The sequence below is a fragment of the Amphiprion ocellaris genome, chromosome 22 (genome assembly GCF_022539595.1).
Source record: "Amphiprion ocellaris isolate individual 3 ecotype Okinawa chromosome 22, ASM2253959v1, whole genome shotgun sequence".
Taxonomy (NCBI): Eukaryota; Metazoa; Chordata; class Actinopteri; family Pomacentridae; genus Amphiprion; species Amphiprion ocellaris.
This window is the reverse complement of record NC_072787.1, coordinates 16,011,354-16,035,081: the sequence shown is the minus strand read 5'-3', so window position 1 is coordinate 16,035,081 and position 23,728 is coordinate 16,011,354. Positions and strand designations below refer to the sequence as shown.

Below are 23,728 nucleotides of genomic sequence, written 5' to 3'. Positions count from 1 at the left end.
GTGGAGTTTAAATGAGCCAGAACCAGATGTGGTCATTAAATCAGATGAGACATCTCAAGAAGAATTTCTTTAATTAACTATTTTTTCTCCTTTTTGTGGTCACTATATACAAACAGATGCCACACCGGACGTGAACAAACAAGCCTAATTACAGAGGATCAGGACAAGACAGACGATTTGTGTCTGATCCACAACTTGATGTTCAAAGAAAACTGAAGACTTGACATGTCTTCAAAAGGCAGTTTAATGCAATGGCTTTACATCTGATGCAAATTTAAAAAACGGGCTGCCTTTGGCAATAATAAATGAGAGGTAAGTGTTTGAAGTTTAGTAGATGCATTGATGAGAAAACTTGACTGATCCCAATGGGAAATTAAAATAGTCTGTTAAATCATGTGTCACAGTACCAGGTTCAGTCCTGCTGTAGGTTTCCATGCTCCTCTGAGACAACCAAATACTGCCGCTGCAAAAATGGTTGGTGTTATTTACCTTAAAAAGTGCCAGTTTCATAATTGAAAATGTTATACATTCAGTCAGTAAATAAAACTATGCCCAAGGTGTCAGATTTTTAAAATAATTCATAACCGGTTGTGTTAGGGCCAGTCTCTAACTACTAACTGCTCTGATATTTTTCCGTTGTGCTACTTCTCCGAGGGATGGGAGTGAAGAGCCCTGAAGTCGTGGTACAAACAGCAGGAAGGGGGACACTATGAGCCCACTATTTGGGGAAAATGTGATCAAGTCGAGACGGCTTCGATCACTGGGTCTTCTCAGCCAGGGCAGCAGCTTTCTCTCTTTGGACCTCCTCCCTCCATCTGGCTTTCTTCTCCATGTTCTGAGCTGTCAGAGACTCATGTCTTCCTGCAGCCTGCAAAAATAAGACAAGATGCAGGTCATATTATTTGTATGTGCGCAAACATGAATTAAAGCAATTAGTTTATGTTTAAAAACAATAGAATGAGATTCTCTGGTTGTCACTAGTCAAAAGTGATTTTTCTGGTTTCACAGTGTGCTATCTTAATAAATGTAGTTTTTTCTAAAAGGCATCAACTAACTAGTATTTCCATTACTGATTAATGTGTTGATTACTTTTTAGATGATTTAGTTGTTGGGTTCATAAAATAGTAGAAAATAGCAATCAGTGTTTCCTGAAGTCCAAAATGAAATCCTCAACTGTATTGTTTTGACCACAACACAAACAAATTGAGTTTACTGTCATACAGGTGGAAAGAATCCAGAAAATAATCAGTTTTAAGAAGTTGCAACCAGAATTCCAAGTGAAACAAATTTATCAGTTATCAAAATAGCAATTTTAGGTTGTATTACTGACTGCAGACTTGATAATAAGTATGTGACAAAACCTGCTTTTTCACACTGTTGAAAATCATTCATCCATTTCTCTCCTTGTCAACAGATCCCAGAGAAAAACAATGCGTGCACGCAAAATGCATTTTTCCTTTGTCACTCACCCTTTTGCCCAAAATCACCATCACCAAACAGGCCCCTATTGTGGCTGCCATCATCAAATAGGCAGCCTTCACTCTGATTTTGTTTCTGGCCGCATCAATCATCTCGAACCTGTGGAAAAGGCAGGTGCACAAACGCTCATCAGAATATATTCTCTTGAAGTCGCTCCAACATGGTCGGGAAGCGATGCTGACGACATCAGCGTTGAAGCTCTGTCTTGATCTTTTATGCGTTTTTTTAAGCTCAGCACACATCAACATCATCATGAGCTATTCAAGCTTTTCTCAACATCTCATATGAGCGTTTAAAATAAGAACAAGAGTCCTTTGTATTTTGTTTGTTTCAGACAAGACAACAGGAGGTGGGAGGGCTGCAGCTTCTATGCATGACAAGGAGATGTTTTATCGCAGCAGATCAGATGTGATCTCCACCCCGATGTCAGGAACCCCAGCAATTACCTCCAGCCACAAACAGACGCCTTGTTTGAACTGCAGCCGTCTCAGAGGACCAGCTACACACGGTACCGCCGCTCATCCAGTTAGTTAGCTCTGTTCTTGTGATGTAACTTAACTAAATCATACACAGGGCCAATCGGACACCAGTGTTCTGGGAGGTCTGGTGTAAACAGGAAAAGGCTACTTACGACACAGTCTCTGGTATCTGGTCTATTGACTTAAAGCGTCCCGTCCAGACCAATATCTTCTTGTCCATGTCTGAGGGTCTTTGTCCTGGGATTCTGAACAGAGGACGTGGAGCTGTATGAAAGAACAAAGCACACATTATAATGAACAAACAAACAGGGTGTAAGTCCGAAAATTCACATCCTCAATGAAAACACTGATTCGCTAAATCACCCGCTGACTGTGACCCCGTTTCCTGTGTCCCTACTTTTGGGACCAAAGAAAAACTTTCTCACACTTTGCAAATACCCTGAGACCTGTTATATAAAAAAAAATAAACTTGACAGTTCCTATAAGCGTGCATCTGAGAAATTTACTACTGCTTAAGAAGTAGTTTGCAGGTTTTTGTAGTCATTTGTTTCATCAATTCATACCCTTCAAACTGTGAGTTTACATTTGAAAGCTAGTAATGAATAAATTTGAAGTTTATCAGACATTCAATAGTATTCTGCACTGAAATCGAAAAGAGCAAGGGGATGACAGTGGATTTCTGCCGTGCTTTGTGGGGCTGTACAAGTGGGACACAAAACAAAAAAAGGAGATGACAGTTTGCCTATGATCCAAAACTTCACCCTGTGCTTGTGGTGCTGGAGGTGAAGGCTCCGATTTTGCATCCGGCAGTTTATTGCACATCCCTCTGTGGCTCTCAGTGACCTGTCTGCGCGTTTGACCTGTTTGGGCAGAAAACAAAACAAGAGTAAGCATACCGCAGAGATGTAACCAAGCATTACTTTTCAGGAATCCGCAGACTGTACTTGATCAATCATTTTCTCTAAAATTAAAAAAAAGATTTCAACTTTCCTTAATGTGCAAGTAACAGTTTGTTTTATCAAGCGACTAGTCCAAATCTCCAAGATATTTAGTTTATATTATATAAAAACAACAAAAGCATGTAAAGCACATTAGTGGAGCAGCACCAGCAGAGAAAAGCTCAGTGGATAGAGCTCATAACACATGAACACAAAATATCTATTGTCTCTGGTTTGATACCTGGAACCTAACTACATGTTGTTTCCCTGCTCTCCTTTTATACATCGAAGGTCTCTCTCCACTACAACTATCTGATAAAACCAAGAATGTCAGAAAGAAAACGGAATAATCGATTATAAAAGTAGCAACAAAACGATTAATAAACTAATCACTCCAACTCCAGTGTGTCGGATCTGAACCCAAACCTTGGAGACTTGATGCAATTAAAGATTGATTATGCTGGTGGTTATTTTCTTCATTGTTTTATCCTGCAAACTGTCAAACAATTCTGATAAGTTATGAGAATTACCCAAAGCCCAAAGACTTTATTTTAAATTGCCTATTTTATTTATTCAACCACCCCAATCCAGACAAACTCAATTTTCTATCTCGGAAGACAAACAAAAACACAACTAATTACAACTAAGAAGCCCAAAACTGGAAAATATTTGAATTATTTTTCTTGTAAATATAATAAAACTGTTACAGCAGTTGCTGGTTAATTTTCTTCAACGATCAATCGACTGATCAGCTCGAATGACACACACTCAATTCAAAACCTCAGAATAAACAATTTTACATTACTAAATATTCACAAGATGCATAATTACATACAATAGTATGGACTCAATAGGTGTGTCCGTCTAATGAGGCCAGAGTCTTGACAAGAGGAGATTTTATGATTACATTAAACCGGAAAATCTAATTTCACAACAGATGTACTGTCAACATACCTGTCAACATAACCTACGTGCCGAAAAACGCACTTCTAGTGGTCACATTCAATCGGATTATATTATGACAATCAAAGTACAAGAGGTAAAAGTAATCAAATATTTACTTATACAGATAAGTAAGACTACAACAAGCCCACAGCAGCTATTTTAACATTAACTCCGAGTGCCAGGTGGGAGAAAACACGGTGCCAGCTAGTTATTATTAGCCCAAAGCAACACACAAACTCCATTTAGCTGTACGAACCGAGGAGGCTGCCGATGGAAAGGCGAGACCTGATGAAATTCATGTTTTCTGAAGAAGTGACTGAGATCCTGCGTCTCTATAAAGCCATTAAAGTGCGCGGACACACTTCCAGTCCCCCTTCAGCTGCTGAAAGTCAACTCGGACCACCAGGACCCGCCAGATAACCACAGGAGGCTGCGCAGTTTGCCTGATCAAAAGCCAAACATGTCGCGTTGAAGTCCGCTTCGTAGTCGCTGTGTCTACCGTCTATGCCTGGGATTCTGCTGCACGCTTCGTTTATAGTTATGTTTCACCAAAATAATCTGGTTGGAGTTAAGCTTGAATTTAGGAGAGGGTTTCTTAAAATCAATGAAGAGAGAATAGTCTTCGACACAACACCATGGTGCAAAATCACGTTATGTAACAGTCTAACAAATTAAAGTATCTGCGCTTTTTCCCACAAGACATTGGTTTTGAGTTATTCTCAGATTCATTTATGGAATAAATTCAGCAAATACTATTTCATGTAATTCTATATAAAGCTTGACCTGACAGCAGAAAATATGCTTGCTAAAAGCCCCCCCTTTTTTTAAAATATTTGCTGGACTTCTTATCTATCATTTTGAATTTTGTAGGGTATTAACTGAATTTTTAAATGTATTATATGATTAGCGATGTAATTTGTTAGAGTCTATAATATTGTTTCATTTAAGTTACTTAAATGTAAGCTGCTTTGTATGTTGTTTTTTTTTATAACACCAATAATTAAACCTGTAACGTAAATACGTAAGGCCAGTATTTCTCTGCTAGAAAGTACTTGGTATGGAGTCACAGGAGTGCCACAATAAAATATACATAAATAAATAAATAAATAAGGAAATAAATTTGTAAAGAGAAATAAATAAATAAGGAAATAAATGTATAAATATAAAGAGAAATAAATAAGGAAATAAATGTGTAAATATAAAGAGAAATAAATAAATAAGGAAATAAATGCATAAATATAAAGATAAATTAATAAATGTTCTTTATTTATTTATTCTTTTATTTATTCCTCTTTATGTTTACACAGTTACTTCCTTATTATTTAACAGATTTATTTATTCATTTCTCTTTATATTTACACATTTATTACTCTTTTAATTAATTAATTTATTTATTATTGTGGCACTCCTGTGACTCCATACTTTGGCACAGCAGCTGTTATTTTAAATGCGTTACATAAATAACGGTGTTCTGACCTTTCCGTTGTTATTTACATTCAGGCACCGTCTTGAACAGCCACCCCGCGTCCGTTCAGCTGAGGACCCTGCAGTCCACTATGGCGGCGCCCGGTGGAACTTTAAACTGTGAGGACTTTTCAATGTTTCAGGTAATTTTAACAAAACATTCTCAGCTCTGTGCAAAGTTGTCACGCATTGACGGCCCTCCGAATCGTGGCCTCTGGAAAGTTGGGCCGCCGTGTTGCGTATTTTCCGTGTTGTGCAGTGAATTGGTGACCCTGCTGATCAGAACGCTGCTCTGGAAAGGTTCAAGGAGCCACACTGGATCAGCTCAGAGAAAACTGGCTGCATGTGGACGAGGAGTGACTTGTCACAAGGCTCCAGAATAATAAACCCGGGCAACACGTGAAAACTAACCAACTAAACTAATGGCATACTTTTATTTCTAGGTGATAAAACAAAAATGTCACGATTGTTGTGTAAAACTGTGGCTATTGAGGGGATTCCAGTTGGTCAAAAAGATTAGAATACAATGAGCATCACTGTCACACAAAATATGTCAATTACCTGTTGCTATTTTTCTTGTCAAATGCTGCAGACTATCGCCTCTTCTAGCCTTCAAAATTCTTCAGACCAGACAATCAGAGGAGGAAAATCCCACCTCAGTTGAATGCATTCAGCTTTTGTAATAATAGGTTACAAATAGGCAATGCTTTAAGGCGTAACGGTATGCTGTGTTTATGCGTGAACTTACTTTCATAGGTTGTTGTGGGGAGGAAACAAGCGTTTCTAAGTGTAGAGAAGTGACCTGTGAAAAAAGTGCAACATGCAAATGTATTCTTTTCAGACTTTGAGAAAAAAATTGAAAATCTCATGTCTATTATCCTGGTTAGAAAAGTTTTGAACTAATAGCTTTTAAGCTGTTCAACTGGTGACAAATTCTCAATTACTGAGTTAATTCGCAACCTATGCACAGTGGATAGGTGGTTAGTGCTTTCGCCTTGCAGCTAGAAGATCCCCAGTTCGTGTCCCCACCTTCCCTGGATCCTTCTGCATGGAGTTTGCATGTTCTCCCTGTGCATGTGTGGGTTTTCTTTGGGTACTCCAGCTTCCTCCCACAGTCCAAAAACACGCTGAGGTTAATTGATAACTCTAAATAGTCTGTAGGTGTGAATGTGAGTGTGCTTGTTTGTCTCTATATGTAACCCTGTGACAGGCTGGTGACCTGTCCAGGGTGTCTCCTGCCTTCACCCCAAGTGAGCTGGGATAGACTCCAGCCACCTCATGACCCTAATGAGGATTAAGCGGTGTATAGATAATGGATGGATTTTTGCTTAATTTTCGCGGTGCAAGCGGGCACCAAGAAGACATTGGAACACAAAAAACTTTGATTGAAACTATTCATAAAAGAGTACAAAATTCCAGTTCTGATGTGCAGCATCAGTGCTATTGTTGAGCTTTACCTAAATGTCAGAACATGCTTATGTTTTGTCTGTTCACAAGATAAAGTACACAGTTACTAAGAAAACATGCTATGCTGTGCTAAATAGGACTGGGTATCATTTTAAAATTTTCAGTTCTAGCATTAATACAAGGTTTTTACCCCCAAAACTCCCTTTTCATGTTAATAAAAAGTTCTCAAATGTTTTACACACTATCAGCTCCGTATGATCTTTGCTCACAAAAAAGTGTCTAAAATTGTGTTTTAATCATCAGGAAAAGAATTCGATAAACAAGTTTAGGATTCTGACCGGACTTTTATTGTGAGTTTGATACTACTTGAAGGTAGTTCTTGAATGTTTTTGATACTTGATGCTTTTTATATTAACTGATACCAGAAAAGCATTGAGGTTTAATGTCTGACCATAGTGATGACTTTCTGAAATGTAATTGACTAAATAATTAAACCATTTATCAAAAATACTTTTTATGTGAACTTCTGTGTCTATTGGTAGCAGACTTAAGTAGCTCGGATTGTCTTTGGAAGGCATATCAGCAGTTAGAATGAGAGCTTCACCAATCACCAGTTTACTGATTACTGGAAACATCATGCTAACAGACCTGTTGATCTAATGCTCCATCTTACCATTCCCTGTGAACAAGATCCCTAAACTCTTGAGCTTACATACTTGAGGAATCAACTCTATTCCAACAAGTTTTGGGAAGGGTATCCAACTTCACTCCTCTGCTGCCTCTAGAGATTCACTTCATGACAATCCGAACTTAGCCAGAGCCAAAGACAGCCTTATTAAGTGACTTTGAAATGACTTAAAGGTGTTAGTTATTGCAGTATACCGTACAGTTCATTGCTTTGATGGTTTCAGTTGAAGTGAGGGTTCTGACTGTGTGCCTATTTGTGTTTATCAGGAGGTGCTAAAGGTGATGCGCACCATAGATGACCGCATCGTCCATGCCCTGAACACCACCGTGCCCACAGTCTCCTTCTCAGGCAAAGTGGATGCCACACAAACCTGCAAACAGTTGTACGAATCTGTGAGTGCGACTTTCTTGACAAATACAGTCTGTCACAACTGCAAACACTGGATTCTCTGGATAATAACAAGCATGCTGCACACATCTCTGGTTGCATCCCATAGATGATGGAGGCTCATCTGAGCAGAGACAAAGCTATCAAGGCCTGTATAGCTCAAACATCTGAGGTGGTGGGACACCTGCGTGAAGAGAGGGCAAAAGACAGCGAAAACCTGGTGCTCATCAAACAGCTCAGGAAGGAGCAGACCAAAGTAAGTCCTGTAACACCCAGATTAAATAAAAATACCATTTGGCATCACACTGATCTTGGTTAAGCAACAGAATATACTGATGTGCAATTCTTCAGCCAGATCTATTTAAATTGAAGGACTCTAAATCACCTTTTTGAGAGCAGACATTAGTACTCATTGTTTAAGATGTTTGGGACTTCAGAAAGCAAATCTGAGTTTCATGCTCTTGCTAGTGTTTGAAAAGAGTTTGGTCAATAATCCTTGAGCAAATACAGATTTGGTATGACCAGCCAGTACTGCATTACAACACAGCACACACTTGATTTTTTAAAACTTAAGAGCAGTCTGGCTGTCAGCTCCAAAAGATTGAAGCCTGTGAAGAAAGTAAAAACACTGCAGTATCTTCTTGCAGATAAATCTTACACGAGAAGACAGAGTATTACCTATCATAACAACCAGACACTTGTTTAATTTTTGCATTTTAATTGATAATCAAAATCACATTTAAACACGCAATACTATGATATGCTGATCTCACTGCTGGCTGTTTTCACGGGGGCTATTTATTCAATAGAAGATAGTCTAAGTGAAAACGACTACAGCTCAGTCAATGTGTTCTCCAAAGGAAGGAGAGCACTTCTGGTATATTTTTTAAGGAGTACTCCTTTAGTTTTATAAATGAAGTTCATGAAGTCTGAAATTTTTTTTGATGGTGAAGTGTTTAGATCCTTAAATAAAAGTAGCAATACTACAGCATAAAAATACTCTATTGCAAGCGTACGTCTAGCATTCAAAATTCTACTTTAAGTAAAAGTGAAAATCCTTAGCATTAAACTATACTTTAAGTACCTGAAGTGAAAATACTCATCATGCAGAATGGCCCGTTTTGTAGTCCTATATATGATGTTATTGGATTATAATTGTTGATCAATTTCCTTTGCATCACTTCAGTATTGCAGATGGAGATAATTTTAATCACTTTTATACAACTAGATAGCTTAATCTGCAAAAATATTGCATGTTTCTTTAGTCAGTTTACATTTTATATTAATAATTTGAATGTCCATAATAACTCGAAAATAAAGCCTTGAAATAAATGTAGTGAAGAACAAAGTACAATATTTGTGAAGTAGAAGACAGAACTCATCACACATATTTTTCATAGGGCTGATGCATGTGAGTGATGAGTAATGCCAAAAGTTTCAAAAAGACTCCTGCACACAACTTAGAAAAATGCATTTATTATTGGTCTTTAAGCAGAGTACGAGTACAGCAAAGTTTTGCATTAGTACTGTTCTTGAGTAAATCTACTTAGTTACCACCCTCAAACTGTTACATTGAAGCCAACCTAAGAAAACATCTGAATTATGAACTGCAGAGGTAGTATTGAGGTGGTATGGGGAATCTAATGGAAAACTCTAGTTGCAATATAGGTAATGAAGTATCCAGGGTTACCCATACTGAAGAAAAAAAATCCAGATATTTCATGTCTGTTTTAGTTCATAAGGGACAGAAAATGTGGCAGAGAATTATACTGCAAGACTAATATGTTTACTTTGAGTGAACATGAGAAACAAAGTAATTCATCTTTTGTCTTGTCTCCAGTTAAAGCTAATGCAGTCAGAGCTGAATGTTGAGGAGGTCGTCAATGATAGAAGTCTGAAGGTACAGTATGCCTGCTGGTATCACTGGTAATTTACTGACAATGTCCTCTAATTACACATAAATGATTTGTCTTTATCTTACATGGCACTTACTGCCTTTGTTCAGGTTTTCAATGAAAGGTGCAGAATCCACTACACGCCTCCGAAGGTGAAGTGAAGCTCTGGTTGACAAAAGGAGCGACTCCACTCGAGGAAGTAATCCAGACTGGAGCTGAAACTGTGAGCTGCTGCTGAGTCCTGACTGCAGGCTGTTCAGCATCCAGACCTCTCTGACCTCTTCTCCATCTATTCCATTGTGATTATTGTATTGCATTACCACCGCTGTCCAGCAGTCACCCCTGTGCTTCTTTGCAGAGAAATATTGTACAAAAAGAATTTTTTAAAAAGACAGTAAAATGTTTTGGAGTGATGCGTCTTGTCTGTGTTTTCAATCGGTTGCAGCTTGGTGCTTCTTCCACTTGCAATCAATCAAAGTGGTAGAGTTTGATAAGTTTGGTCTTAATTTCCTCAAAAGATTTAAATGCAAATCTTTAAGAAGGCAGAGATGCTGCACAGTTCACTGACATTTTTTACTGATGTTCCTGTTTCTCTCAGGAGGAATTGTTAGAGATGTTATAATTCATAGCTTTGCATCTAGCACCATCATGAGGCTAAAAATAAAGTTTAAATGGTAACATTAACAGCTGCCTAACTCTAAGCTGTACTTTGCACCAGAAACAAAATGAAAACACAACAAATTAAGACAGTAAACCTGCTAAATATGTGCATGTTTTCTTTGTCACCAAAAGATTGTTAGTCTTCAGCTCAGAGCACCACTCTGTCTTAATGTTCTTGCAGAGCTGTTGTAGACTTTCTGTCTTGTTAGTCTTTCTGTTTTTGCGTGATTCAGGATATTTAGAGGAAAGACTTCAGACCTGTACCGTGGGTGAATGAAGAGGTCGAGACTTTTCTGTCTTTGGCGGCGGACCAAAGAATACAGAGGGAGCTGGACGGAGAAAGTTTATCAGGAGGTCTCAGAGCGGATGGCCGATCACATATACAGTAAACTGTATATAAAGAGGACAGAAGCAGTGTAGGGAGAAGCTGAAAAAGCTCAAAAATGACTATTGGTCCACCAAGAACCACAGCGGCCGGCGTGGGTCAACCAGGAGGTGTTGGAAGAGGTTTAATGGAAGCTATTGACTGGCACCGCACCGCCAGCAACAGGAGGGAGACTCAGCTGCTGCATTATTGGAGACGTTCAAGAATGGTGAGTGTTTTGTGACTTCAAGAAACTTTTACATCATTTATCCCACTGGTGGCAAGCTCCCTTTAAGCAAACAAGTATATTTAGAAAGTAACGTTGTTGTCTCCTGTAGCAGACAATAAGCTAGCTAGTTAGCCATCGGCGCTAGCTAGTTAGCCATCAGCGCTAGCTCCGTGCTCCGCTTGTATTTCGTGCTGCTGTTTCTAACGTTTAGCTCTCAGAAGCTAATACATCAGCCACATTGTAAATAGTTTTGATTTTGCTGCTGACTAATAAACTATTTTGTGACTTATGTGATTGCATCATAACTTTTCATTTTGTCTGTTAAGACACTGGTAGGTGAAGAGTCAACAGTCTGAACCAAACAATTCTGTATTCCCTAATAATGCATTTATGTGTAATGGGATTTAACATGTTTTAACACAAACTACTTTATGGTTCATAATTCCGTTGACTGAATTACACCAAAGCAATACTGATTTATCAAACTGGAATATTCTTAAAACAGCTGTTTTAATGTTTTGGTGTTTCATTTGTCATGTAATCTTGCTAACCTTAACAAATAAAACAATAGCATAGACACATCTGCAAAAGGTACAAAAGTTTATTGTCAGACTTGCATTAAAGAAAACAATAGCGGTCCGGGGACTGAAAAACAGAAGTATAACTAGAAGAATAACTTTTAACTTTTGCATGACACGTAGTGCATCAGTGCATCCTGTACATCTCTGTCCTCCTCCTCTACACCTTGTGTCACTGCAGGCTCATGTGCTGCTGCTTCAGGTAAATCCCATGAAGTCTCATCAGAGAGCATCTGAAACACATACACAGCATACATATTTTAATACCTAATAGCGATAAACTGCAGCCATTACAGGGTCGTTCACAGGACTGATACACGATAGCTAGCGAACTAGCATTAGCTTACCCTCACATGTCGTCTAGTTCATATCCTCTTGTCTTCGGCTTGATACTGCTGCATCGCCTCCCAAACTCTCCTGTGTGTCTCCTGAATGTTCCGACTCGCCACTCTCAGCTTTCTCCGACTCTTCTATTACTTTGAATCTGACAGAAAGCCACAGACCGAGCAGCAGGTGTACCATCGCCTCCCTTATGTTGCGTTTGTGTCGCACACAAATGACGTTAAGGGACTTTCGGCTCGCCGGGCTATGACGACTCCACCCACGATGAGGCTATATGGAAAAACAACTAAACCGAGACGAGCCGAGTCAAATACAATAGTGGCGAGACGTACCGCGCCGAGTACATGCTTGTGGAATCGCGGCTTTACAGAAGGACAGACCAACTCTTTCAGCAGTTTATTCTCTGTTCTTAGAATTCAAAGGTTCCATTTATCACCTTTAACTTCATCTCTGCCGTTGTAACATAATGATATACAGAGTACATGTTGCCATTATTTGTAGCCGATATGCAGCATTAAAACATCAACACATTCAGAGCAGGAGCTTCATTACCTTTATTGCACATTTAAAAACTACCTTATTTAACAATTTTGAACTGCAAAGATGTGTAAACACATGAAATAAATGGATGAAATAATGGGTTGCTGACAGTGAAATGCAAAAACTGAATAGTCACAAGACAAGTTGTATTCTGAAGAGAGGAGCTGAATCTGTAGCATTATTGTTATTCCTGTAAGGATGAGGAGGACATCAGTGCTGCTCTTCCTCACAGTGATGAAGGAGAAAGGACTCTTCATACAACCACAGCTGGATGTTCATGTTCTCTGTAGCTCTGAGTCCATCACACCAGATATTCCCAATGATCCAGACCAAGGTAGGAAGGAAAAGACACTAACAATGAGGAAACGATCCACAAGGTTCTTTCATTCCAAACGGTGGAACATTAAATATCAGAGTGAACACTGCAGAATACGAATGGAACACAATATTGTGTTGTATTTTGTCCTATTTTTTAATCTTATGGACATGTTTACCTGGTTGAGGCCAAAGAACATTTTACTGCCTTAGATGGACAATAAAGTTTATTCTTTTTTATTCTAATGCATCATTAGCACTCTAATTACATGAGCTCCACAGTTATCTGACCATACACTGTTGTAGAGAAAAGAACTGCTGTTCTGTTTTACATTAAATAGCAGCTGAAAGTACTACTCTGTGGATCAGTGTGATGGAGAGTAAACCTCAGTACCATTACTGTTTCTGAAAGAATCATTTCAAGAGATGTTTCTCTCAGTGAAATGAGCAGAAGCTGTTAAAAACAGTCTGAAGCAAAGAACAGAGATATTAACTCAGGACAGAACTGTTTTTCATTCATTGAACTGAGAGATTAACATTCATCAGTAACAGAATTCTGAGGAGGAACATTAACGTAGATTCATTTACATCTGATAATAATTAACCGACAGCAATTATTTCGAGGGATACATACCATTCAAAACTCTAAAATGCAATTCTTTAGCTTTCGGATAGGATATTTTAGATACTTTGAACACAAAGAGTGTATGATGTCCCCCGAGAAGACATGAGCAATGGAGTTACAAAATGACAGCATAGGGAATGAAATTTTATCACACATTTTCCTAATTGTTTTGCTTAGGATTTTGGCGGATATAAAGTTGCAGCCGCCCACAAGATGTGGAAGACAGAATCGAAGGAAGAACGCATGTTTACATCCTCCTGCAGCCCCAAGGCATTACTAGCAGATCGATGCACAGTTCAACTCTAGAGGCAGTGGCCAATGTATAAGACATTACGAGAGGATCGGTCTTAAATCAAACAATGTATGAATGGATCTATATCGCTGTTTACTATCTGCCACTGATATACCATCATACTAAAGTCCATGCTAATGTTAGGTTTCCAGGAACGATATCAAAATGTCCTCGTTATTACGAGTCATTTTGCACATTTACGACACACGTACCAAAACCGCACACAGCCTGAACCATCTAGATCTCATAGATGTGTCTGAATTGCCAGGTTTAGGAATACATATTTAAATCCTCACATTTTTCAAGTCTTTGTGCACATTTAAAGTCGGGATGGAAAAAATTTTTGTACTTGTCACAAGTGCTCCAGTGTCACATTTTCAGTCTTTTTCTCCACTTTTTTAAGTCAGTGAAACATATCTTCTTTGTACATAAATAAAATCTTCTTTCTAAACAGACCAAGGATCAAATCATCTTTATTAATGATTAAAACCAACAGTTTATTCACACATTAAGCACGAAAAAAAATTACTATTTGCTGATTTCAAAGTAAAATTCTCTTCAACACAATCATTCTGTTAAACCCAGAACCTCAGTTAATCAATGATTTCCTCATCAATAATAAACAGAATTACTGATTGAAAACAGATTGAAAACATATCAGCTGTAGATCATGTAATCATTTTGATCATTCAAAACAAATGCAATTCTAGATTTCTTAACACATTTACAAAGCGGTGAGAACAAAATGTCCGTGGTGGCAGAAGGTCTGTTGATTTCTCTGCTGAGGCTCATGAAGAGGAAGAAAAACTGCAGCATATGAACAGATCCATACAAATGTTCATGAGACATTCAGAGGACAGAGAAGCTGACATTTTCATGCTTAAAATAAAAGTCATCACAAGCGGAATCTCTGAGTTAGTGGAAAGTTCCAGCTTCTGCTACACATGCACACACTAACAAAGATAGTTTGGACCTTGATACACAGCACATTCTTATTTTCTCATAAAGTGACAACTAATTTTACTCAAACTGCTAACTCAAGGTCGTTTGAGGGAGGAAACCATAATAATCTTTCCTGCGAGATACCACTAATGGCTGCATCACATCTCAGCTAACAATGGAATAATACAAACTGGGAGAACGCGGGAAAAAGTTTGCAGGAGGGTTCTTTTCACCGGGTGCAGCTCCTGGGGATTGTCCTGTTCATAGCAGACTTTATCCTTTTCTGGGAGGCTGTTCCAAACAGAAAAGGTCCTTGTACAAGATTCTTTTGAGACACTGATATTTACAAAATAAACAGCTTAACTGGAGAGAAGTAGTCTGTCTTCTATTCAAAACAACGAGCAAACTGAACAAACTCAACAGATTCGTCCGTCCAGAATCCAGCATGTAGCAGCTCAGTGAATGTGGTCTGGACTCTGTGGAGGAGAATCATGGTGTCAGACATGCTGTAGAAAGACAGAATACCTGCTCTGTGATCCAGGTAAACTCCCAATATAGAGGTGTGAGGGGCTGAGATGGGAGTTTTGATGCTGTTGTGCCAAAATTCAAAAATGTTGTCATGATATGCTAATGCCCAGGATTTGTCGTTTCTCCCAAATCCACTATCCTTTCCTGTTCTGCTGATACTCTTGTATGCGACTGCCATACAATATCGTCCTTTCCACACCACGTTCCAGAAACAACGTCCAGACAGACTCTCTCTGCTCAGAGCCTGACACCATTCAGTGAATCTGTCTGGATGATCAGGATAATACTGATCTTGACTCACTAGTGATATTTTTCTGTCTCCCTCAGATAAAACCGACGATGTGAATGCTGTGTTTGGATCCAGAGTGATGTCACAAATATATCTGAAGAATTCAAACTGGGTCCTCGGTTGTGGTTCTTGCACCAAAAGATCCGGCAGGCTGATTATCTCTGAGATGCTTCCCCAGGTGTCCTTCAAACTGTTCTGTATTTCTTCCTTGAGCTCTTTCAGAACTTCTAGCACGTCCTCAAAGTGTCTCCGAGGACGGATGTTGATGCTGGATGAGCGTGCGGACTTAGCGAGTGATGACATTGAGGGGCAGCTGTGGAGAAACATGATGTGATCTGGTGTATCTGAGAGCTGCTTTAGCTCAGCGTCTTTCTTCTTCAGATCACTGATCTCCTGCTCCACCTTCTTCTGAAGCTCTTGGACTTGACTCTCTTCAGTCTGCTGCTGGGATCTGATCTGCCCATGCAGCACATTGCTACTGTTGTGGATGAGACGAGTCAGCGCCTCTAGTATTTTCCAACTCTTCTCCAATGTTTGATCAGCAGAGACACTGAGGTCCTTCAGCTCCTGCTGAAGCAGCCTCAAATTTTTATGTCTGCTCTGGATTCTCTGCTGGATTTTCTGTCGACTTTCGTCCAGCCCGTTCTGCCACCTCATCCTTTCTGCTGCAGCTGAGACTGTGTCGTGGCCTTTATGTTCCTCTACTGAGCAGAGATAACAGATACACTGCTGATCAGTACGACAGAACATCTTCATCACCTCATCATGACGACAGCAGATGCTCTCTTGGAGGTTCTTGGAGGGCTCCACCAGCTTGTGTCTCTTTAATGGAGGTACATCATAGTGAGGCTGAAGGTGATTCTCACAGTAAGAGGCTGGACAGTCTAAACAGGACTTGATAGCCTTCCTCTTCCTCCCAGTGCAGAAATCACAGGCCAAATCTTCAGGTCCAGCATAGTGGTGGTCAGCAGGAGCAGCTTGGAGTCCAGTCTTCTTCAGCTCCTCCATTAAAGTTGCTAACATAGTGTTTTGCTCCAGGACAGGCCTCGGTCTGAAAGTGTTCCTGCACTGAGGGCAGCTGTGAATTCCCTTCTGGTTCTCTTCATCCCAGTGGGTATTAATACACTTCATACAGTAGCTGTGTCCACATGGAATAGTCACCGGATCCTTCAGTAGCTCCAGACAGATGGAACAAGAGAAGGTTTCTTGGTCCAGCTGAACTCCTTCCTGAGCCATTTTCTCCTCTGAGCACCAGTGACTGAGTTTCTCTCTGTTCCAACTGAAACTAGTGTGATCCTGCAGTCAATGTGGCCTTTCAGCTCTTCCACTTCACATTGGTTCCACCAATCCTCACAGTGCAGACCTAGAGGGGGGAACCAGGAAATATGTTGAAGGAAGAGGGACTGACTCATTATGTTAGAGGACAAGCTGTGTCCAATCCTTTTATACAACACCAACATATTCTACTCATTCAGTGTCACAAATTTCTGCAGTTTTTATGCCATAATTACTGTAAAATGGCAAAATATCTACTGTAGAACCTGTTTACAGTAAGTTGCTGGACATCTGCAATGCATCAAAATTCCCTGGGAAGTTAAAAGTTACAGTAGATGTTTTCCTGCAAATCACAATACAGTAAATTTGGGTTGTTTTTCTTCCTACGCTTTGGATTCTCCCAACTAGCTGCTGTTATAAACCGAGGAGGAACTGGCAGCTTTATATTCTCCGTACTGATTTTATATGAAACTTCACATTTCTTTCTGTAGACCACATATTGCTTACTAGTAAAAAAAAAAAAAAAAAAAAAAGCCTTTGGAGAAATACATTCACTGTCACAAATGTCTCTTTCACCCTACAACTTAACAAAATATTACAACGATTAAACGGATTAGTGTTTTCTGACATGCTGATGATGGAAAACTGTTTCTGGACACTCAAGCTGAAGATCCCCTAGTTAACGCAAAGTCTGCACTGAAATCCCCGCTGACACAAGAAATGTCACAATTCAAAATGCAGGAAGTTCGAGTTCAAATATGATTAATATAAAAAAAGCTGACTTCAGTGCATCACTAACCTTACAGATCGCTTTTACATTCACCTCAGATGTTAACACAGACGTGTGACTAAAAGTAACAGTTATCACTTTACAGACAGAGCAGATAGCTTGTATTACTCTGGAATGTAGCTTTATTTCTTTCAGTGAAGTAATATCAGTCATATTCAGAAACAGTTTCTCACTGCATTGTTGCCCTTTGTAAAGAGATGAAATTAGTTTAATAATCATGTATTTTCATTAAGTCAGAGATGTAAGTCAGATTATAATAGCTGGCTGAAAACAGGCTGAAGAAACTAAACATAGTATCAAATTCCTGCAGTGACAATCAGATTTCTGAGGCTTGAAGCAGGAAATGGGAATACAATTAGGTTCAGGATTAGTGGGAATTTAGCAAAGAATGGTAATGATAGAAGAAAGATGTGGGGTTGAAAAGATGAGTCAGAAAATTGGCTCAGTCGTATGATTTCTCAAGAACTACCTGAGAACTACAAACTGTGCCACATGCCAAAATCGTATTCCATCTGGCAGCGGTGAAGATTTTCTCTCCCGCTCTACGCTCTACTGCAGTTTCAGTTCCACTAACAGAGATGTTTATTTAATTAAGTCTCAGCGAGTCACATTTTGTGTGATAAGACACATTGCACAACTAGTTTATCAGGGGTAAAGTTGAAGATTGTTGTGAAATAATTTACAGCAGAAAGCAACATTCTCTGACTGGTCAGTAATGAACAGACTGCAAGGCCAAAGTGCTAACCACCAAGCCACTGTGCAGCCCCCTGTTTATTGACATCTATTTCTAAATTGCCACTTTATTCTGGGACTTCATGAAAGCAAATAGTCCAACTGAAGAGGAAGGTCATGTTGAATCTGCATCTGTCCCGTACTTTGGAATGCTATGTAGCCCGATACGCTACCAGTCAAAAGTTTAGACACACCTGCTCATTCAATGCTTTTTATTTATTTGTGTTATTTTCTCCATTGTAGAGAAATACTGAAGATTAACACATTTTTGTTTGCAACATAATTCCATATGTAATCTTTTATAGTTTTGATGCCTTCAGTATTAATCTACAATGTATAAAATAATTAAATAAAAGCCAGTGGAGACAGACAGGAAAAAGGGGAGAAGAGTGGCTGGAAATGGCCGCACCATTGTCTGACCACATTCCCTATTAGTAAACGATGCTTTCAGGAAATGCTTAGGTGGTTGTGTGTGTGTGTGTGTGTGTGTGTGTGTGTGTGTGTGTGTGTGTGTGTGTGTGTGTGTGTGTGTGTGTGTGTGTGTGTGTGTGTGTGTGTGTGTGTGTGTGTGTGTGTGTGTGTGTGTGTGTGTGTGTGTGTGTGTGTGTGTGTGTGTGTGTGTGTGTGTGTGTGTGTGTGTTCTAGTCCACTGTGACTGGGATTTCACCTGACCCTAAGGCAATCTTTGTTCCCTGGTGGTGTACAGCTTTGATGAAAATATAAGCAAAGACAATATTTTAATTTTTCTAATGGTGGGATCACTTAAGGAAAAGTCTTCGAATTTGAAGTCAGAATTGAACATAGTGGCCGAGTCATTTTTGACCCTAAGACAACACAAGAGTTGAACAACTTCCAGACTTAATCAAGTTAATATCTGTATTTTTTCAGCTCAATTAGTTGGAAAATTTGCAGTCATTTCTGCAAGGCAACACGGCCTTTAGAAACCACAGAAGAAAAGCAGCAGCTGCACAGAAATCCTTTTAGTTTCTCAATGCTTTCTTCTTTATTATTTATCTAGATTTCTGTAGAATTCTTTCTTTCGTTTTTTGAAAACAGTCCTGTGATAAATTTGGCATTTTAAAATGCAAGTATATCTAAATTTACTGTAGAAAATCCATCGACATTTTTTTAGTCATTTAATGTAGTTCCATACTGAGAGTTTTGTCAAATTTAAATTGAATTAAAGCTTTAAGCACATAAGTTTGTAGCTCAGTTACCACTGGATGAACAGCCTCTCCATGCATTTTATCATCTCAGTATATTGTTTTCCTCAAATTCAAATTATTGTTGGTGTAACGTTCAGTTAGAAATGCATACTATGCAAACACAAAAAATGTAACTTTTAAACCTTACAGTTTGACTTTGCAATGGACAAAAAACAATCACAATAAATTTTTAGGACTTTTTTATTGCTTTCCACAATCACTCCTTCAACTACATCCAATGTTGAATATACAGCATGAATACCACACTCTATACTCTACATGTGGTAATAGATTGGGAGTGAAACATTATTCTACAGCAATATTGTGGTGTTGATTCTTTCAGGATAACAAAACTGTCAATTTTGGAGACAGAGAGTAGCTGAAACAGGTTGAGCTGTTGCATTAGAAAGGTTCGAGGGGATCGTCTTTGGTGTGGCCTTTTTCAACACCCGTCAGCTGAATCATTCCTCCATCACATTCAAGCTTTTTCCAGACTGTTATATGAAGGTAACTGCTTCCTCCCACATGAACCTGCAGGGAAGAAAGAGGGAAATCAAACATTTAAATGGATTGTTGTGGATCTTGTGTTGCTAAACACTGATGATCTTTGTTTTGTTTAAGAGCTCATCTAAATGCCACAATTAATTCATCCCACACAGTAAACACATCTCAAGCTTTATTGAAATTATGTGTTTTTTTAAATGATGACAAATAATATGTTGTATAATGAATATCACAACATAGATTACCTTGATCAGATAGTTCATTCCAGCCACGACCTGGTCCCTGTATTTGACTGCTATGAATTCCTCATATATCTCATTTGTCTTTTTCTCTACCAGGGACTTCACCTGTATGAATGAAACAAAATGTGATGTAAATCCAGACTGCAGAGCAGAAACTTGTGTGTGGAGGTTAGAAAGAATGAAGCTCACCTCGTCACAGATCTTCTGAATTTCCTCAGTGGCATCCTTGGTCTTTGAGTACCCTCCACACACGACATCCATTCTGACAAGGTCAGTAGAAGTAAAAAGTCTGCTTTAATTTGTCACAAATGTTTGCTTGAGGTGATTTTCAAGCAGATTTATACTGTTTACCTGGAGACCGGGAGGTGGGTGTGAGAGACAATGGGCGGAGCTACATGTATAACCACGACCCTCATGTTACTCTGTTGCTTATTTATAAATTCCTTCTCAAGTGTGAGCTTGCTGATGTAAATCAGATCCTGACGGTCTTAAGTATCTTTAAAAGCAGCTAAAGCATTTCACAAACCTTGCATTAAAAAAAACGAATGGCTGATGGTTGCTACACTTCTGAATCTGTATCTATAGTTACTATTTCATTTGATGATTTCACGGAGGAGATTCAGGCCTTTGCAGAACAGCAGAGGGGACAGTGTGTCAGCTTGGGATATCACTTGATGGTGATTTGTGTGATGGTATTGGAGCCGACTTTCAGTGTTGTTTTCCACAACAGCATTGTGAGCTCTTGATGAGTATTGTCACTGTTTAGTACCATGATACAGATTAAACAAACAAGATATGGTGTGTTAATGTTCAAGTATTATATGTGCTGAAAGGATTTTCATTTATTTATTAATTTCATGGGGCTGCACAGTGGCGTAGTGGTTAGCACTTTCGCCTTGTAGCTAGAAGATCCCTGGTTCGCGTCCCGGCTTTCCCGGGATCTTTCTGCATAGTTTGCATGTTCTCCCTGTGCATGCGTGGGTTTTCTCCGGGTACTCCGGCTTCCTCCCACAGTCCAAAAATATGCTGAGGTTAATTGATTATTCTAAATTGCCCGTAGGTGTGAATGTGAGAGTGATTGTTTGTCTTTGTATGTAGCCCTGCGACAGACTGGCGACCTGTCCAGAGCGTCCCCTGCCTTCACCCGAGTCAGCTGGGATAGGCTCCAGCACCCCCCGCGACCCTAATGAGGATTAAGCGGTGTATAGATAATGGATGGATGGATATTAATTTCATTTCTGACCTTCGACAGAATCGGGATAGCTGTTTCCCTCTGATTCCAGTCTATGCTTACAATTGTCTCTTGGCTTTAGATTATTTAGCAAACATTTGTGAAACAGATATCTCATCATTTAACTCTTGACAAATGTCCAATTCATTTTTTAATACAATATAAAATGTGATAAGTAAATTGTGTAAACATTCAATGACAAGAGTTGTTTCAATTCCAATGATATCACAAATGGATGCAAAAAAAGCTTCCTTCAACTAAATGAAGAAAACACTAAAACCCTTCTATTTGGCGGTAAATAAGGAAGGCTGTTGCTCAGTGTTTAATGTGAGTCCAGGGCAGTAAAAGCTAATAGCCAGGTTAAAAATCTTGGTGCAATCGTTGATGACGTGCCTGCACTGACTTCTTGTGAAACATAGAACTGAATTTAAGGCTCTACTTATTGTCTCCAAGTCTTTGAATGGTCTTAGAATAAAATATATTGAAAACATGTTTGCTGAGTACAAGCCAACAGACGTGCAGTTACTGGTTCCCAGAGTTCAGAAGACTTAGTCATTAATTCCTAAGTTTGAACACTCCCTATTTCCAGTGTAAGCACGCTGTTGTCTGCTTGTTGACTTTACTGATAGTATCCTTACAAGGAAAATTCTCTAGAAACCTCATGCTTGCTCAGGCAGCACATATAATAAATTGGAATCCTTACCTTTCGTTGCACTTGTTGCAATGACAATAAAGTGAATCTGAATCTGATCTGAATCTAAAGCCCTCATAAAAAATATAGAGTTGCAATGATTGACTGAATTAGGAATTCCATGTGGGTTTGAAGGAACTTCTTCACCGTGGAAAGTTAAAACATGATTGTGAGGCTTTGGGGTCAGGCCTAAAAACAAATAATATTCAGAGATGTCACTTACAGTCCAACAGTGGAGTCCACGAGGTGTGGAAAACAAGTTTGAGTTGCTATCAGATTTTTACACTGAGGAAAGACAGACAAAGAGGCAGTCAGAAGGTACTTGTAGATCAGATATGTTGTCCATAAGGTTGTGGTCTCTTCGCCCCTCCACACCTTTTGTTACCTGAGAAAAATGTGGTGCTGAAAGAACTGATGTTGAGTGAGGCTCAATAAGGACAGGTGTGTATGATGTGCATGCACCACTGTGGATGTTAAACAAGTTAAAGTTTGGTTAACACCCATTATTTATTCCCAGCATCATTACAATGAAGATTCTGTAGAAACCTCTTAACTCCTGATAATTAAACAAAGGGTCGCAGTTATTCCACTTGATCGTAAAACAATCTCCTAGCTGCAGAGACTTAAAGCACCATTGTCAGGCCTAAAAACAAATAATGTTTCAGAGATTTCACTTACAGACAGACTCTTTCCTCCAGAAGGCCTTTTCTTTGTCCATGTGATCAGCAGCAAACTTCAGATGAGTTTTAAAGTGCTGCTTCTAGAGGAAGAGCTTCCTTCTTGCACAGCAGCCTTTAAGCCCATGATGATGTAAAACACACTTGACTGTGTATACTGAAATCTGTGTTCCAGTAGCTTCTAATTCTTTGCAGATCTGATATGATAGTTTGTGTTTTCTTCCTGATCGTGGCAGTGATACTTTACTGAATTGTTCATGTTGTTGAAGCAAGATGGTGCCGCTGAGTGCGGCAGCCGTCATACCTGCTCCAGTACTGCTGCTGTCTGAATGACTACTGGCCCCTCCCTACCTGCCTCCCTGGACCTCCTACAATTTGCATACCGGCCCAGTAGATCCACAGAGGACGCCATCAACAGACTGATCACTAAACTGCAGGGCCTCAGACTCACCTCCTCCCTGTGCAGGTGGGTCCACGGCTTTTTGACCAGCAGACCACAGGTGGTTCAAGTGGGAAAACACCTGTCCAACTCACGCACCCTGAACATCGGTGTCCCCCAGGGCTGTGTGCTGAGCCCTCTGCTGTACTCACTGTACACTCATGACTGTCTGTCCACATCAGACTCTAACATCATCATTAATTTTACTGATGATACAGCAGTGGTGGGTCTGATCTCCAACAACAACGAGGAGGACTATTTGATGGAGATCGCCCACCTGGAGGACTGGTGCAGAGACAACAGCCTCCTCCTGAACATCAGCAAGACCAAGGAGCTGATTGTGGACTACAGCAAGAAGCAGCAGAGGGCATATCACCCACTCGGGATCAGCGGGACAGAGGTGGAGAGAGTGGAGAGCTTCAAGTACCTGGGTGTGAACATCACGCAGGACCTGACGTGGTCCTGTCACATCAACACCCTGGTGAAGAAAGCTCAACAGCGTCTCTACCACCTCAGATGCCTGAGGGACTTCCAGCTCCCTCTCAAGGTGCTCAGG

The 23,728-nt window shown here is 39.6% G+C and overlaps 4 protein-coding genes across 5 annotated transcripts; 1 reads left to right on the top strand and 3 right to left on the bottom strand.

The window, feature by feature from the left end:
- Positions 1-54: 54 nt before the first annotated feature.
- fam162a (family with sequence similarity 162 member A) lies at positions 55-4,259 on the bottom strand. Its single transcript, XM_023266273.3, has 5 exons — positions 4,098-4,259; positions 2,720-2,818; positions 2,111-2,222; positions 1,470-1,578; positions 55-868 (listed from the first exon to the last, which is right to left on the bottom strand). Exons 1-5 carry the CDS (start codon positions 4,138-4,140, stop codon positions 758-760), a joined length of 474 nt encoding a protein of 157 aa, XP_023122041.1. The 5' UTR covers positions 4,141-4,259; the 3' UTR covers positions 55-757.
- Positions 4,260-5,341: 1,082 nt separating this feature from the next.
- Positions 5,342-10,095, top strand: mix23 (mitochondrial matrix import factor 23). Of its 2 annotated transcripts, none has more exons than XM_023266306.3 (5): positions 5,342-5,448; positions 7,667-7,792; positions 7,897-8,043; positions 9,628-9,687; positions 9,793-10,095. In XM_023266306.3, exons 1-5 carry the CDS (start codon positions 5,398-5,400, stop codon positions 9,841-9,843), a joined length of 435 nt encoding a protein of 144 aa, XP_023122074.1. In that variant the 5' UTR covers positions 5,342-5,397; the 3' UTR covers positions 9,844-10,095. The 2 variants fall into 2 exon arrangements, with proteins under 2 accessions (XP_023122074.1, XP_035802351.1); XM_035946458.2 differs by having other exon boundaries at positions 5,403-5,425.
- A 3,989-nt stretch (positions 10,096-14,084) lies between these two features.
- Positions 14,085-23,069, bottom strand: LOC111563104 (E3 ubiquitin/ISG15 ligase TRIM25-like). Its single transcript, XM_055006930.1, has 2 exons — positions 22,735-23,069; positions 14,085-16,749 (listed from the first exon to the last, which is right to left on the bottom strand). The coding sequence occupies exon 2, from the start codon at positions 16,620-16,622 to the stop codon at positions 14,955-14,957; it is 1,668 nt and encodes a 555-aa protein (XP_054862905.1). The 5' UTR covers positions 16,623-16,749; positions 22,735-23,069; the 3' UTR covers positions 14,085-14,954.
- LOC111565970 (cystatin-B-like) lies at positions 19,572-20,481 on the bottom strand. The gene is made up of 3 exons (XM_023266307.3): positions 20,324-20,481; positions 20,138-20,239; positions 19,572-19,919 (listed from the first exon to the last, which is right to left on the bottom strand). The coding sequence occupies exons 1-3, from the start codon at positions 20,393-20,395 to the stop codon at positions 19,791-19,793; spliced, it is 303 nt and encodes a 100-aa protein (XP_023122075.2). The 5' UTR covers positions 20,396-20,481; the 3' UTR covers positions 19,572-19,790.
- Positions 23,070-23,728: the final 659 nt, after the last annotated feature.